The 17,694-nt window shown below is 40.2% G+C and overlaps 1 protein-coding gene across 1 annotated transcript in view; it reads right to left on the bottom strand.

Annotated features, from left to right (window-relative positions):
- Positions 1 to 17,694, bottom strand: part of brinp1 (bone morphogenetic protein/retinoic acid inducible neural-specific 1) — a 126,371-nt gene that overhangs the window by 27,719 nt on the left and 80,958 nt on the right. Inside the window, exon 5 of the mRNA XM_053846978.1 lies at positions 4,487 to 4,592. Coding sequence (XP_053702953.1) covers positions 4,487 to 4,592 — 106 coding nt within the window. The remainder of the gene's footprint in view (positions 1 to 4,486; positions 4,593 to 17,694) is intronic.

Raw genomic sequence — 17,694 nt, 5'->3', positions numbered from 1 at the left:
TTACGCTGGTTTCGCTCCTGCGTCGCTTGACAGTCTCATCACAACCAGCTCCTGCAGGAAGCGTTTAAAGACAAAATAAACGGTTGAATGCACTCGCTCACCAGTAATCTTTCATGCGGGGTGGTGATATCCTCCGTCTCCGCTAATCCACTCTGCTGCCAACCTTATCATGCCTCATGTAGTGAGCGACTCTTTAAAGTAAACACTGATAAGAGCAGATAGTCTTTTCTCTCTTCCTGATCTACTGGACGCAGTTTTGTCAGAATTAAAAGATTATGACGAGGGCAGGATGCTGCTCAGTTCTGTGCTTGTATTATTTTAGTTACCACAGCACATTTTCCTTTCGACACTGTACATCTGAGGAGAAACTTCAATCAGCTTGAACAGCAGTGTCAATGAAAGCATCACCGTTTTGTCGCTCTTCCAGCGACGCAGCACTTATGTATCATCTTATGCTATTATCACTTGCTTACTGAGCATGTACCTTTCTACTGAACGGTGGTGGAGTCAGTACTTCAGACCGTTTCTCAAAATAGCACTTTTTCTACCACTGCATGTGAGTGTACAAGTGTGTGCTTCTGTGTGTCTGGAACTTTTACTCTTAATGAGCTGGTGAAGCTTCATGAAACATTGTCTTCTCGTAGGAAGAGCAATAGGAGGTGGTGCTGATTTTAGTGAGGTTTTGGTGAAATATTAGGTGTAAGCCAATGATCACTTGGCGCAGACAATCTAATAATCGAAGAGCTTTCATGATGCTTCATCAGTCCATTACTGTGAGAGATATGTGCATTTCATCTCCATTGACTTCTTGAGTAAAAAAGAAACATCAGTTGACTTCTTGAGTAAAAAAGAAACATCAGTCCCAAAAGTTAAATATTGTTGTTAAATTTTACATTCTATAAAACCAAAAAACACAGTCAAACAGTGACAGAAGCAAGCACCATCTAAGAAACAGTACTACTAGTAATGGCTAGATGCGGTACCATAGGACAGTATGGCAGGGTTGGTGAAACAATGTCCTAATATTCTGAGGCCACTAGATGGTGTTCTTGATTTAGAAATTCTGGGAGGTTTTATTGAATAAGAAACCTGAACATTATTACATCAGCTACTGCCATCTGGTGGCCTCTAAAAATGAGGACACTGTTTCATGAAACCTCATCTACCCATCACTAACAACACTGCGAAAACACAAATATGCAAAACTACGCAAAGACAAATTTTTGAGTTTTGAGGTTTGATGCAATATTCTGACTTAGATTATTGTGGTATGGCACAATAATAATAATAATAATAATAATAATAATAATAATAATAATAATAATAATTCTGACATATTTTTTCCCTTATTTTTTTCACCAATGTTTCCTATGTTGGTGTATCATGAAACCTAATGTACCCTCCCTGTGCTGAAAACAGTGCAGTGCAGTGTATCATTAAAAATGAAAAATTATAATTTGTCTCAGTGCTTATTACCATGGTTGATCATGTTGATCAAAGCCTAGGTAACCGCTTCTCTATCTGGACTTCCTGTTATTTATTTATTTATTTTTTCTTGTGACAATAACTGGTATTGGACTCAACCTTTCAACTTTTCTCAAGCTGCTGTAGAATATTTTAACATCCAAACACATTTTTCCTAACATCAAGAAATTTTTCCATTCCATCACAGCTGATCACTAAAACACGTATGTGAGACCAGCATCGTATCCAGAACCACAGTATTATAGTTTTAATTCAGACATTTTAATTTCATGATACCCAGACTTCTTAAAGAATCCGAAACTCCCAAGGGAGCCAGTTGTGTTTCAATACTCGTGCCTGTATGGAAGCATGAAAGAACAAGTGTCCCATTTATATTTATCTGTGACAGAATGAGTGAATTAATTGGGTCTCATTATGAACATAGTTATAGAAGCACAGACCTTTAAAGATTCTCCTTCTCTCTGTGTCACTGTATGAGCTGTGTGAAGTGCCATCATTGCAGAAAGGTTGTTGAAGTTCCACCTAAAGCTATCATTCTAAGTGAGATCATAATTGCTCCTAAAATAGCCCAATTTGAGGGAAAGTTTCCAACCTGAATTCACACACTCCCGGCGCAGTCTTTTTTTTTCTGATTTAAAGAAAAAGGTTTTGGGCTTCCAGTTATTATCAAGCCCATAGAGAGCCTCTTTTCTTGGCCTGTCATCTGTCAATTGGGTGACAAACGTCTTCAAAGCTCGGGGCTTATGCATGCCAGTAAAGCTTCCCTCAAAACCTATAGAGTGCTTTGAGTTCTTGGCAATGGAAGACTTAAAAGTAACAAAGTGCTTAGTTCTGAGATTTCAGAGGACGAGTAATGATCCCAACAGAGAGGGAATCTGGAAGGGAAGTGGGGATTGTATCGAAAACGCTTCTGAGAGTTCTGCCCGTAGTTTCAATGGTCTATGTTAACTTGGCGAAATCAAAGAACGAGTCGCTCTGTTCAAACACTTGACCGAAGTTTAAACAGTCTTTCATCGACGCTTCTGTTCCCCAGAGTCGAAGACATTTCGAGCGGTTTCTTCTTTGAGGCCAATAATTGCTTGTGTCATGTTTAAAATAGAACTTCTGTGAAGTGAATGATGACTATTGGCTGGGAGTTAATAGAGCTGCAGATGAATGATCGGTGGTGGAATGTAAAGTCGATATGGTCGAGGGAGACTCACACAGGAAGCTTTCATTAATGTCGCCAAAAGAGGGAAGCGCAACAGACAATTTTGAAACACTACTGCGACACAATTACACAGGATAGGTCACCGATGCAAACACGTCGGCAGCAAAATAAAAGTCTATTTATTCTTATTTAGTTTTCATTTCCGCTTTCCCCTGTACTTCTGTGGCTTGTGATTTCTTGAAGGTAATAAGACAGTGGCGCTGCTTGCTCCATTGAAAGCATAAGTCAAACATCTGGGCGACTGAAAGTGAAAGAACAATGTCATGATATGAAGGTAGCTTGATATAGCGGATGCGGAAACACATCCCTGTGTGAAAAGTGGATCCGAATACTTTTGAAAACATTGACGTCATGGCTCCATCTGTTTCAGCCTTCTCCCCAAAAGTCGCCACATCACAACCATTCCAGCGAACAAGAGAGTAGTATAGACATGGCAACAGTTTTTCAGGTTATTGTTAATATTAGCAAGAAATCCTGAACTACTCTGATGATCGATTTGTTTATGCTATCCAGCATAATTTGCACATGTCATGTTGTGTTCAATTTGTTGCTATGTTTTGAGCATGACAGCGCCTCTACAGTCCTGGCATATGTACTACATGGTTTCAAATCGCTTTGGCGGATCCATGTGGACGGCAGAAATGGCTTCCATTTTACGGAGCACTTTTTTAAACCAGCCTGTAGCCTGAGACAGACCTCCACTGAGTGGTTCATTCCTACCAGGGCTGCAATGAGGTTCACTTAGTTGAGATGTCAGTGAGAGGAAAGAGTCTTTGTGACAATTGCGCTTGGCATCAGTATGGCATCATTACACAAAGGACACATCTTTCACGCCACATTTTTAACACCACAAACAGGCCTGGGCTAGTCAACTAGTCAATATGGTGGTCGGTACTGTAACTAATAAAATCGAATAAAAAACATTGTTACAGTGGAAGCCAGTGGGCCGCACTTTCCGTAGCCCTAATTTCCAGTCACATTGTGATTTATTTAGACAATATTATCAGCCTCCAATTATTTAATCTAAATCTCAAGCTATTAATTTTTGTATTTTTAATGGTGTTTTCATGAATAATCAAGTTAGGATGACAGAGGGCCTTTCTGGCATTTGCACGTCACATATCATAAACATGCAGCAGGTCTTTATGGATAAGATCCGGTGGCCATCTGTAACTAAACCAACTCAAGTATTTGTTCCAATTCTCAACATAACCAGAACATGTATTTTTAATTTGGAGTTATTATAGATGTAACAATACTATAACAATAAATAAAACATAATTTAATATTGGTTATCATTACCTGTCGTCTTCTTAAAAAAAATTGAAGTGGAACATTTTACAGGATGAATTAACAATTTTAAATTCAAATACTTCATCGCTTGCAAATGACTATCACGAAGCAGCAAAAACTCAGCAAATCTGAGATGTTATGAGCATCAGATCATCTGTGTTGAATGTCTTTCAGTCACTACTTTACACAAGGAAATGCTGGACACCTGTAACTTCAATATGATGAACGTTTGACGGCCTGTTTATGTCAAAGTTTTGGAGTTGGAAGTATTGAAGTTGAATGGTGCCCAAGGTTTTAAATACTGAAAAACCGGTTACATAGACAAGAGAAATGCAGGGTAACTATTTCAGGGAGAAAATCACAGTATTGCTGGAAATTATTGACTTGTCAGAGGTCTGCACTTTCTGGTGTTTTTTTTTTTTTTTTTTTTGCGGGTATTTACATATAAAGACAACAAATCATTACACACTGAAGTCAAGATGGGATCACTGTGCTTACCTTGCAGATGAATCTTGCTCTCAGGGCTCTGCAGAAGGATGGAGCTTACAGAGTCCAGATTGTCGTAGCTACTGCATCCCAGCGGTCCTGTCAGAGTCTCTGTCACCTGCAAGAGAATTAAAACTTTTCTATGGCCACTTTTAAAAAGCAAAGCATCAGCTGAATGCTGCACTAGTCAGTATACATTTGTACTCTTTATTTATTTTATTATTTTTCTTAAGTTGAAAAGGACCCAAAGTTGTCGAGTGTTTCCTTTATCTCTCTTTTGTCATATTGCCTTTCCTGCTTTCATTCCTTTCGAGGCATTTAGCTGTTGGAAACCATCATATCACAGCTGTGTGTGTCATTATCGTGGTATTACATTTTAAATCAGTTCACAAGACTGCCAACACTGGTTCAATAAGTGGGAGATGATGATGATGCTTGTGATGATAACAACTGAAGCAAAAAGAGAGCCATTATTAAACAATGATGAATGCGCTATTCATTGCTGCAGCTATCGCCCTGTGTATTGCGAGTGAGCACTCACATCCACGGTCACAACAATATCATGTCAATATAAACGGCCTATTTCCCATCCAGATTTTTCATACCACGCCTCAAACTTGGGATGAAAGTTCCTCCAAATATCCTCCAAACTTTAACATAAATAACAGCACCAGACGGTGAAAAAAAAGATGGCCATCAATGAGACTCCACCGTCTTACTTGGCTGCTGACTGAGCTCGATTTTCTTTGGTGAAAATAAAGCCAAATAAGCGGCCTCTGCAAGGATCCATGGTGACTGAGCAAAGTGTGTATCTGTCCTCCTTCGCCTGTGGACATCATCCCAGGTGGCAGAGCAGGTGTGTGAACAAGGAAGCAACGGCACAATTATTTTAGTCCTCACGCGCGCGCACACACACACAGACATTTTAATGAATGTGCATGCACACGAAAACAGCTTGCCAAAGACGCAACGTAATTCATTCTCCCCACAAAAATAAAGACTTGGAAGCAGACCGATCCAGGGTTGATTTCTAGACCATTCTAATCACCACGACCTTGGAGGCTTCGTGATGTGAGTGATGTGCATCAGATTATGAATATGCAATATAACATCATAAAAACACAAGGAGCAATCAAAGTACTAAAGTGGGCCAAGGGGGACTTAGAGGATTTGGATTATTAAACAGAACACAACAGTGGAACCCCGCCAGGGCCCAGAGAGCATCAGAGTGATCAGTCACTCTGGAGCATCTTCTCCAATCGTCATCCTTCATAAGAAAATCATTGATCTGTGTGAATAAATAGGGTGAAAGACTTGAAAGCTGCCGCTAAAATCTTGTAGGTCTATAAAACATTCCATGGTTATCAGGATTCATTTCAAAGTGATAGATCAGTGACAGCACCTGCTGGAAGACGCATGTCTCTCATCTTGCATATATTTAATTCAGTGGGAATTGTTTCATCTAGAGGATGTGAAAAACTGAACAGCGCGCTTTCACTGTTATTGAATATACTGGGAGTGCACTCATGGTTCTTAAGAAGATCAGATCATGCTTGGTTACTTTTGATTTTAGAAAGAAATACAAGAATGAATGACTGAATGTGCAACTCAATCCCACATCAAACATCCATACAGTAACAATTGTGTCATTATCAACTTGATCTAAAGGGACAAAAATGAGCAGTGACAAAATGGTTCTTATAACTTCTGCACCTTGTCTGTATTCTCTTTTCCCAGATAGGTGTAGGTTTCTCTTGTTGACCTCCATTTTGATCTCCAGAGTCCCATTATTAAACAAAGAGTGTAGATACAGTAACAGCACAGATTTCACTTGTGAATGAATCATTGAGCTTTATGACGATGTAGTTAAACTTCTATGACCATTTTTTGACTTTATGACTTCAGAAGACGTGCAACTCCCAGTCATTACTCCTCATTGTTTGCTTCCTTTGATGATGCAGCAGTGGCATGATACACTTCCTCCTGGGTTTAGTCAATTGCCAAACTACCTTCTTGGAACTTAACACTCAGCGTTTGTTGTTTTCTACTGCCACTTGCTTCTTGCCGTTGTTCTAAACCTTTCAGGGGTAATCGTGGTCAAATGTAATCCTGGTCTGGTCACTGACGGTGAAGCTGCGTTGAGAACCTTGAATTTCACCACTTCCTGCTAGATGGGGTCTGGTGTGATAAACACTACAGGCGAACGGAGATTCTCAGAGCAGAGCTAAACACAGAATCCTCTGTGAAGAGCCTGAAAACATCAGCGTCCATGTCTTGTGGTACTGAGTGTATCATCATGTTCTCGGCTCTTACTTGGTTTCCAAGAGGGCGATTCTCTCCTCGTAACCCCCTGTGAGCTCCTTGAGGCTGTGTTTTCATCAATAAGCTCATTCAATACTATGTTGTCTGTTAGTGACAAGATCTCGAGTTGTGCCTTTACTTTCACAAATTTCCTCCCTCTGCTCTAAATTTCTCAGCTTGTCTACTTCCACTTTTTGACTTTGAAGTTGATTTGATAGTATTGTCATCGTTCATTCGCTATATATTTCTTCGCTATCTTCCAACATTTCTGACTTACTCTGATCAACATTGGAAAAAAAATGTGCATGCATCTCTCTATTTCTGCCAATATTGCTGACTCGCCTGCCAAACACATGGTTTCAATACCCTTTATCTTACTTTCTGGGACTATATCTAGTAGCAAAATAAAAACTTCATTTTCATGTTACATCTTTGTCCCTGAGAAACGCTTCGACTACAAGTCAACAGCTGATGAGAAAGGCGCTGAATAAAAGGCGAGACACTAGGTCAGAGTGACAGAAGAATAATGTACCGTGAGGTCGAGGCGTCTTCATTACGAATTTCTTCTGCTAAGCCCTCTTCATCTGGCCATCACCTTCCGCTAATGACTTGCTATATCTGGATCCTCGGAAAATGAGTTGTGCTCTTCAATATTTTGCACATCCTGATGGGTGGACTGGGGTGTCTGCTTACACTTGAACTATATATATATATATATATATATATATATATATATATACACACACACACACACACACACACACACGTCCCCCGATTTAGCACTCCCTCAGTGATATTGTGGACCTCAGTTTGATGCTTATTTGAACCACCTGACAATGAGGGAACGATTTAGATTGTTTAAATTCATCTGAACCAAACACACAGTTGGATTTAGCAGGCTAACTAATAAAGAGGAAACAGTGAACTTTGGAGCGTTTCTAATTTTAACCCCGTCACCCTCAATGTGTAACTCAAGCAACGCGGCAGATCAAATATGTGATACTTGCTTCTGGCGAATGCAAATTAGATATTAAACGCTCCCGAACTCTGCAATCTCAATGACCTAAAATCTGGGTCACGTTGTGTACACATTAAATTTCCATTATCTGGCATGAGGCTCATATAACTGGTCTGCACAGCTGGGATGGTGGTGTGGATTATGCAATCTAAAGAAAGCAAATGCAGAATCATCAGGAAATGTGTGAATGGAACAGTGCTGTCAAACCTGGTGTAGCCGAGAGTCACCTTCAGAGGGATTCAAGTTGAATGCCTCATGCTTTGACGAATGTACAGTACATGCTTTCAGAAGTTGTATTTGTGTCCCACGTATTCTGGATTCCAATGCTAATGATGAATTAAACTGATTTTTTAAAATTTCGTTTCAATCTCCTCTAATACATTGTAATTACATTTGACATTTATATGACGACTCCACGATAAATAGCATTGTTTCTGATACACACACGGTTACTAAAATGTAGCAATATTCCTGTACGTCATACTATCAGTTTCACATGATAGTGTTGCTCAGGTTGGAAGTCATTGCTTTCATCGTTTCTCCCCTCTCACCACACATAAAGAAGAGCACCAAATGATATGACGGCACATTGGGATTGACAGCCCGCCCACAACTGTAACATGTCTCGAGCATGTGTAGAACATACATTGTCCACCACATTGATGACAGGATTCAGATTTAGTCCTGAGAAATTCTCATCCGAGGCTGACGCTTTTTTGAGGGACACACAAAACGGAGCGATGCCTCTCATTAAACCAGTGTTCAACACAAAATAATTCTTCATTGACTTCAGAGTCAGAACAATGCAGAGAGCATAAACCCTGTTGCCTCCTCGCTCACAATTTTAGGTTGCTGCCTGTCCTTAGTCTTGGTGCAGATATCACTAACTTTAGTGGCTGAAAATGACTTCATTTTCCTACATCACTCAAGACAGATGAGGGTGATATTCTATACTGAACTGCTTTCATGTCTTGAGTTTATTAATTGTCCATTAAATGTGGTGAATATCCACAGGGGTTGGGCAAAATAATGGAAACACCTTAAAGCTTTTGTAGCTGTAAGGTGTTTCCATTATTTTGTCCAACCCCTGCAGTGTATGAAGTAAAGATAATTCATTCAATTTTCAATCATAATCGTGAGAATTCAAACCCAAATTGTTGAAGTGATACTGTAATTCTGTAATACTGAAGCAATGTTGAACCGCCCAAGGTCCCATTGAGTTTCATTCACATAAAGTCATTTATCAGTTGGAGGAGATCCCTCCGTACTACTAGTCCTAGCAATAGTATTCAACATATTGTTTTCATATATATCAGCTAGTCTCTCGATGGTTTTGCGTGGGCTTTGCTGTTAGCATTGCTATCATGAATTTAGGTGGAGGATAAGTCTGGATTGACTCTGAACATAATGCCCAGTCACGGCCCCGTCTTTACCTCATTACTTTGTATGTCCCTCACTGTTGAAATGTGATTCGTCCCCAGGATGCAAATGGCAGTGCTACCAAGGGGGTCCCAATAAGTATCCACGAAAGGTCACGGCGATCAATTTTCAACATTTAATTATAGGGAATCTCAAGATAGAGCCTCACCGGAGAGTCACTTCCATTTTAATTTCAAAAACATCATTTTAATCGTACTACACACTACCGGGGTTATTGGAAGCTAATTTCCATTCAGATCGGATCATGGATCACCACTTTGGGAGAGTGCCGAGTTAGTATTGCATTTCCATCAAGCACACTCGATAGGATATCTGCTTTTTCTCCTCCTTCTTCTTCCAAACTGGAGTCCTTGCTGTGAGCCATCAGGTGCACCCAGGCAAAGACAAGCAACCTGATGTCATTTATATCTATCAGCAAGAGACGATATTGTTCACAGTGGGAAGTGTCTTGTCCGTGTATTTTGCATTATTTTGTTTCAGAACCCCACGATGTGAGGCAGGATACGAGAATTATCATTTGATTTACTTTCCACGGCGCCAGATTTTGCACGGCAAAGGTAGCATTTGTGCTCATGCAAACCAGCGCTACATGAGCTACCAGAGTAATGTGATTCATGAAACTATAAAAAATGGACACCACCTCCAGGGTGAATATTAGCTTTGATATTATTCTCTCCGTTATAATATAAAAGTTGTGATATATTCATGGGTGATATGGAACACAGTGTTGTGTGATCTCATTTTGAGCCAACCTCAGGCCAACTTGATGTGATCTCTTGTGTTTTCTTCTTTCAAAGATAAGATAGCATCTTTATCTGTAGCATAACAAGGGCCTGCACTGCAGAACATCGCCGTATGATGTCTGCCATCATATGCTTACTTTCATATCAGCCTCCTTTGTTGCACCAGGCTGCTGTTGGTGGTGAAGTGAGGAATTCTGAGGGCATGGCTCTAGTTCTAATGGGTCTAGATGATGTCACCAGCTGGATGAATGATGGCACAAAATTTCCTTCAGCTGAACCAAACATAAAACTGAAATACTATGCTTTAGTCACCGAATCCAGGTTCCAGAGTGAATAATACATTTGAAAATGCTGGATTTGCACACCCTAGTACAAGTATAAATCAGACTTCAAATGGAATACATCACACCGTTATCACATCCTGGCTGTCAACAGTTGACAACAATCGACTGTATTTTGTAACAACTGTACAGTTTATTGCAAATATTAACTCAATGTCTTAACCTAGTCTTTTATTATAATGTGCAGCACACGATCACAGCGGTCCTGCAGACATCACCGTTGAAGCCCATCCACAGAGAAACCAGTCTCAAAAACATGTTGAATATGGTTAGTTTCTTGACGTACAATCTAACAGGCATTTATGGAATTCAAATATATATATACATACGTACAGTATATTGCACCCTTTGCTGTTGATGGATCATCAACGACCACCACATTTGATTTGTACAGATACTATGCTGACACTTATGAGTAAGCTACATATGCATGTGTCATACCATATTCTTAGTATGCGGTTAGAGCATTACAGAATCAACTACAGGCCTGAAATATGTACTACATTGCTTTCAAATGCGTTTGAGAGAGATAGATAGATAGATAGATAGATAGATAGATAGATCGATAGATAGATAGATAGATAGATGGATGGATGGTTGGATGGATGATGGATGGATGGATGGATAGATAGATAGATAGATGGACGGACGGACGGACGGACGGACAGACGGACGGACAGACGGACGGACGGACAGACGGACGGATAGACAGACAGACAGACAGAAAGATAGATAGACAGATAGATAGATAGATAGATGATAACAATTTCTGCAGGGGCCATGGCATGTTCATGCCCCATACGCCTTCAGTAAAACACGTCTCTTGGCGGACATCTCTGTCAGACCACTCCATCTTTGTTAGCGCATACGCCAGGGGTCGTGAGTTGACTTAATTGTTTTGTGAGTTGTCTTAAGCCCGGTTACTCATTTTGAACCAAACGTTTGATTTAGTGGAAACGCCATTGTCACGCACAGCACAGACAGCAGTACATTTTCTTAAACATTACTCGCGATCATCGATATGCAATGCTGGTTCCACTTTGCCACTTTGTTCCAGTGCGTTAAAAAAAAAAAAAAAAGCAAAAAAAAAAAAAAACATAGCGACCATAGAAAAGGCAATGCTTTAAGTAAATGCATATGAAGACAAAAAAAGATGAGTAGAAATATCATTGCTGATTCTTGACCATGAGTCTCTAAAACAATCTTGTGTGAGTTGCTGAAAAATTTCAACCGAGAATGTGATGAAATGAATTTGAAAATTTGAGAAATCAAACTGACAGACGGATTTTGTTTTCTTTTTTCACCATTTATTTAGGTGTATTCCAGGAAACGTTGGAGCGACTTGTAAAAAACAAGCTCCAACTAATGGTGCGGGCAGCGGTTCGGTGGGAATGTAGCCTGGTTTTGATGAGCGTTCACATGTAGGTGAAAGCTCTTAAGCGCTGCGAGAGCTCCGGGAGACAGCGAGGGGAATGAAGGATGAAAGCTTTGATAAATCCAGCCAGACTTTGTGCACGTACACCATCAGTCCCCACATTTAGAGCGAGCAATTGGATATAATCTGGCCAGACACGTACACACTCTGTCTGCACTCCCAGCTGTTCCAATGTTCTCACTTGGACACTTTGATTTATCGCAGATTGATTACTGCTGGGTGTAATGAAGACAGAAGTCTGCACTTCTCACTGGCTCATTTGAATAGTCGACCAAGAGAGTGCTCAGAATTATTTTCCTGCACAGTACAAATAGTCAAACATGTAAAACTTAGCAGGTTGTTTTGTATTATCCGCCTACAGTTGTCGCACGCCGAGGTGCTGCTGGTTCACTTGGCAGCCCGGAAGTTCCCAGCAATTATTCAACTTATCTATTAAAAACCATATGAATAAACATCGACTCTGATGGTTTGCACTGTGGGTGAGGCTAAACAACACGGCAAACCACAAAAAATACTACAAAACATAGTCACAAATCATATCTTGATTTAGAATTAAGCACAGACTGACCTCTGTTGCATTTTAATGCGTGAAAACGGAGACAAATATGACCATGTTCCAGCAGTTCCATTGATGCTGATCAACCTTTTGTTTGATAATGGTGGAATATGAAACAGTGGGGGAATGGAGAGGCCAAATAAGGGTAGTTAAAGTATAAATAATTTAGAGTAAGAAGGAGAAAATATCTATTTAGATCGACCGGCGTCCTCGAGACCTCAAAGCTGCCTACTTGGAGACAGCCGACGTCTCCGACATTTCAGCTGTATCGACATGTGATGTTCCCTCTGATTGTAAGTTTGCTCTCCAAAGCAGCTCTCACAGTCACGCTGAATCAATATTAGAGGAGCAAAGCCCTTGTTCTCAGTGTTTATAGATCTGCTCTTCCTGCTGGACTTTGCTTTCTCTGCACTTTCACTGCTGGACACACGACTGAAAATAGGCAAATAATGCTGCTGACCAAGGGAAGTCGGAACATTATTCAGGCGCATGACTATTTATTCACCACAAATGTAGCGCATTCCCCATCAATGTTTTCTGTTAATCTCTGCTGTTAAATTGAGTTATCGGGGGAAAATCCACACAACTGTGACTGTAATTACTTCCACCTGACGCGTCGTGTCACCTGACGTGTCGACTGCATTTATCTGTTGGCAAAGTAACTCCAAAATGTATGTACATTTTCAGAAAGAGTTGATGGGACACGCAACAGACAATTCAATTTTGTTGTGCGATGGACTACATTATTATGTTAATTCATGATAGAAATCCAGTTATTTTGTGGTAAGAGCTTCGGAAACGACAGAAACATCTGTGGCAATGTGTTGTCCAGTTCTATTTTCCATTAAACGTGTTCATAAACTGGTTCATTTAAATATGAACTACTTTATTTTACATTTTAAGATTCATGACTGGATGTCATGTAATGTTTTCATTCATGGAAGAGACACTCGCTCGTTGCTTTCTTTCCACTCCTAATGACAGTAGCTCAAATATTGTCACAATATAGAGGCTGAAAAAGATCAATTGAGAATCTTAATGAACGGAAATTGACCTTCGACCTTTGTGTGACTATGTAATGTGTCGCCTGCTTACATTTACATTTTCAGAAAGTGTTGAAATAGGGACAGAAATGAAGTTTGCTGTCCAGTGAACACCATCATACTAATATTACCATGATAGTTATGCAGTTACTTTGTGCTTGGAAAATGACACATTTGTAGAAATACATTTTTCAATTGTAATAGTTTAAGACAAGTGATCAAGCTTTGTCATTTCTTTTTAATTAAACTTCTCCAAACATGAACTCATTTCATCTATGTTTCAAGATTCACAACCGAATACGTCTCAATACGATTGAGATGTGATCTTCGAATCTTTAGTAAAAATCAATATGCTTTATTTTCCACCCACATCAGTGAATACCCCGATGTCATGCTCTTCGAGACGCTCAGTTCTAATACATGAGCCACGTATGGTGGCAGTAGTGTGTCACTGACTTGACTTGACAGCTGCAAATCTGTGACAGTTAACAACTATGGAGAAGCACCCATTGACGCAGTTTTGAAAATTAATTTGATCATTTTATGGAATTATTTTAATTTACACTTTACTTGTGTCTTCTTTGGAGTTTAAATAAAATTATTTGGAGCGACTTATATATATGTATTTTTTTTTTTTTACAATATTTTAATTTTTATTTCATGTTCTTGAAGTTTGGAGTTTTCTTTTTTTTTTCTTTTGTAAATTTTATGCATATGACTTGCACCTCGTTCTGCTGCTGGTTGGGCTTTCGATGACAAAAAATATCATTGGGATGATCACATGGTTTCATGTCATTTCAAAAGGTTTTGGTTTGTTTCCATGTAAGTAGATTGAACATGGCTGTTGATCACAAATGAAATCAAGAGTGGGGGCCCCGGGCCCATTTGTTCTGCGAAACGTGGGCCCCAAGATCAAAAAGGTGAAGAACCCCTGGTCTATGGTTCAGCCCAAAAGTTCTCGACTGTCTTTGTTCTTTTCTTCAGACAATCACATCTGCCTGGTTTACCCTCACTTACATCCGGGTGCCTTTTTCTTTTACATCACGTGACATACACATTTCAATACACAACAATAGTATTTTCCAGTGTACCCAATAATTAATTCCACATTTTCCTGTGAGCACCCTTTGCCTGCCGCGAACACGTCCCCAGCTCAGTGTAGTTTACCTGCTGAGCTGCCACATACAAATGGACACAACGGCAGTGAGAAGTCAGAATACATGCTTCCTGTGGAGACTCCTTTTCCTAGATTCTACTTCCCCATCTATGAGCAACCTGTCTTCTGCTTTTGATCGAGATGAGAAGCTTTAGATAATAAGATGGGCCATTATTGAAGACAGCCACACAACTCAGTCCTTTGATAATTTATTTTAGCTCAGCCTTTTTTTTTTGCCTGTTTTTATCTTTCCTCTCTTTACGACTTAAAAGTGTCCACACCAATGATGTTTGCAGAGTGAAATTGTATTTGAATGCAGTACAAATACACGCTCCTCTTTATCCCCACGTCCGCAGCGGCTCCCTCAGCGGTGGAGGATGCTGCCCCCCTCACTGGAGTTAATTTGACTTTATATGCCTGGACCACAACACTCGATCATCAGGTTGAAAGGCCGTAGTAACTTGGACATTTAATATTATAAGGTGCTAATTGTTGGTTCAAAGTGTCAGGGGATCGTGGCGCAATTACACCCACTCAACCCTCAGGGCCTCCGGTGGAGCGGCTTTTTCTCAGCTGCTAATTCAACAGCAAAGATGCATCATTAAACACAGAGACATGTCTAGTTGGATGAGTTTGGTAACTGGTGTGATGAAAGGTGCTACTTACGATCAATTCATCTGTTCACACATATGTCTTTCGAATGGCGTTGACAGTATCCATTATTTTGTCAAAACCTTAAAGAGCAAATAAACGTACTGATTTATGTCTCTTGTGAAATGACATTAAGGCTGCTATTAAACACAGCAGGATGTGTCTATTTGCATAAAACGCTATGATTTCAAATATTTATATTAGAAAACGCGCATAAGCCTCAGCCATTGAAAACGTTTGCCGAGAGCTGGAATCTCGTTCCATGCAACGGCAGACCTGGAAGTTAAAATTCCTCGCAGCACAAAGCCCCACTTCCTCTTCAGTCCAAACACGCTGAGCTGCGCCAGCCTTTGATGGCTGCCACATTGCTCCGGCGTACAGTACATCAGAGATCATGAACGTGTGTTTACATCCTAACAATGTGTACGCTCAACTAACTGACTTGAATCACATATCGCTTCATCACATGATCAACAGCATTCCAGCACGGCTTGTTCTAATAAGGAAGTGGGTGGATTCAGAGCTGTGCTGGAGACACAAGCCCACTGTGATGTAACAATGGGCTTCGCTCAGGTGGGGGAGAACTTGTGAAGCAATAAGAGAGCATGAAGAGGACTGCATCATGGAGAGGAGGGCTTCAACATTTGGGTAAATCAGGAAAATTGTGTTTGGAGAGTAGCCGCTCTTTATGTCTATTTTGCATATCTACGTACTTCTGAATGAAATACTCTTAATAATATATATCAGTTGCAAAGTCCAGTACAGTAACATGCAAGCACAGTAGTTGGGTTTCCATTTGCCTTTGTACAAAATGACAGCATTTTTCATATTTCCAGAGAGTCTATGTGCCCTTTGAATGTGTTTCCATAGCAACAGAATATGCCAGTGTGATGTTCTGTCGGTATTATTTTGGGGTGAAATTGTGAGTGTGACGGAGTGCTTGAGGGGTTTTGCGCAGGTGAGCTCTGGTGCCTGGGGATGTTTGCATGCACTGAATTGGCTTTGAGTGCTCTTAATAATAGGTAGCGACAAATGCATATAGAAACTGGCTTTGACTGAACGTCTTCTGTGGAAGAAGAGCGCTCGGTTCCACAATCAGACTCCGCTGCAGCCTCTAGTACAGTTGACCAGTCGCGTCCTCAGAAACCAGACGTGCAGACATGGTCTTTGGGATCAATTTCACGATAAAAAAATGTCTGAATAATCCCCTCCTAAACAAGCCAAACCTTTTGTCGACATTTCCGTTAACTCTTTTTATTGCAAAATTTTGACTTTGCTCAACTTCAAATGTAATGGAAACCCTGACTGTGAGGTGCATCAGGGTTTATCATTTTTTATATTTCTGATGTTCTCTGACCAATAAATAAATTAACCTGAATTCTCCTTCCAACAAAAATATAATGCTTTAAAAAAGATATAAAAGGCAATTTGAGGAAATTCAGATCATGGGGGCAAAAACATTAATAAATATATTTAACACACTTCATCTGAGAGACAAAGCCTTTGCTCATATTGCAGAAATCGTGTCTTAATTTAGTGCATTCTGGGGTCATGTGCAGTTTCTATGTGTTATTGTGCATACTGCATTCAGCGATTCTAATGTCATTATAGTGCAGTCCTCGCTCCAGTTTTGCGCTGGCTTTGTGTGTTTGTCTCTTTAGATTTGCCCTACTGCAAACCAAGAAGCCCTTCATCTCTGATTTGCTGTGGCATATCTTGAACACTTCTCTCCTGCATGAGAACGTACACACATCTTTGTATTTCACACAGAATGTGATACTTACCTGTACACACTTTAGGGATCTGAGCCCATAAAACAAATCTGTCTTAAACGGCTGACTGCATTAGAACATTTCATTTGATATGAAGCTTCGTGCTTCGTCACTAAGAACTCTTTGTTAAAAAATATGATGTGAGGTTGCACCAAAATAGTTGCTGATAGAGCAGACAATATCATCTAATGGGTTCTAGAGGCTTCATAAAGCGTGACACTGGCCCACTATTTCTGTGTAGAATGATTTCATTCCTAACATGTATGTGGATGCATAAAATGCATGAAAATAAATGGCAGGATACAACCAGCCATCTATGTTTTCCTCATTAAAACCTTGCATCACCTCTCGACGTGATTCCAAATGAGGAGATAAACAGTCCAGTCACCTTTATTCGGATGCGTGTGCGGTTGTGTGTGTCTGTCTATATGGTTCCTCTGTTCACTCAGCACTCCTTTCTGAAGAAACTGACTCAGCACCCGATGTCACTTCTGCTTAATTTTGCCATGGTTGACTTCCTGCAACCTAAAGTCTCATCTGCCATATCTTCTTAATCCACTTGTCACTCAGCACAACAAAAAGCTAGGAAGGTGCTCCTTGAATGAAGACGGGAAAGAGGCTGGGAATGACAGATTGGGAGGAAAGTCGGACTTGAAGTTTCAGTGAAAATGCAAGTGAAGCTGCACAGAGGCTGCGGGTTTGTTAAGGGGTGTTTTGCAACCTCACACATTTTGGAATGGGAAACCATGGCAAATATGTATTGT

The sequence above is a fragment of the Synchiropus splendidus genome, chromosome 1 (assembly GCF_027744825.2).
Source record: "Synchiropus splendidus isolate RoL2022-P1 chromosome 1, RoL_Sspl_1.0, whole genome shotgun sequence".
NCBI classification, from domain to species: Eukaryota; Metazoa; Chordata; class Actinopteri; order Syngnathiformes; family Callionymidae; genus Synchiropus; species Synchiropus splendidus.
This window is presented reverse-complemented; position numbering and strand designations above follow the sequence as displayed.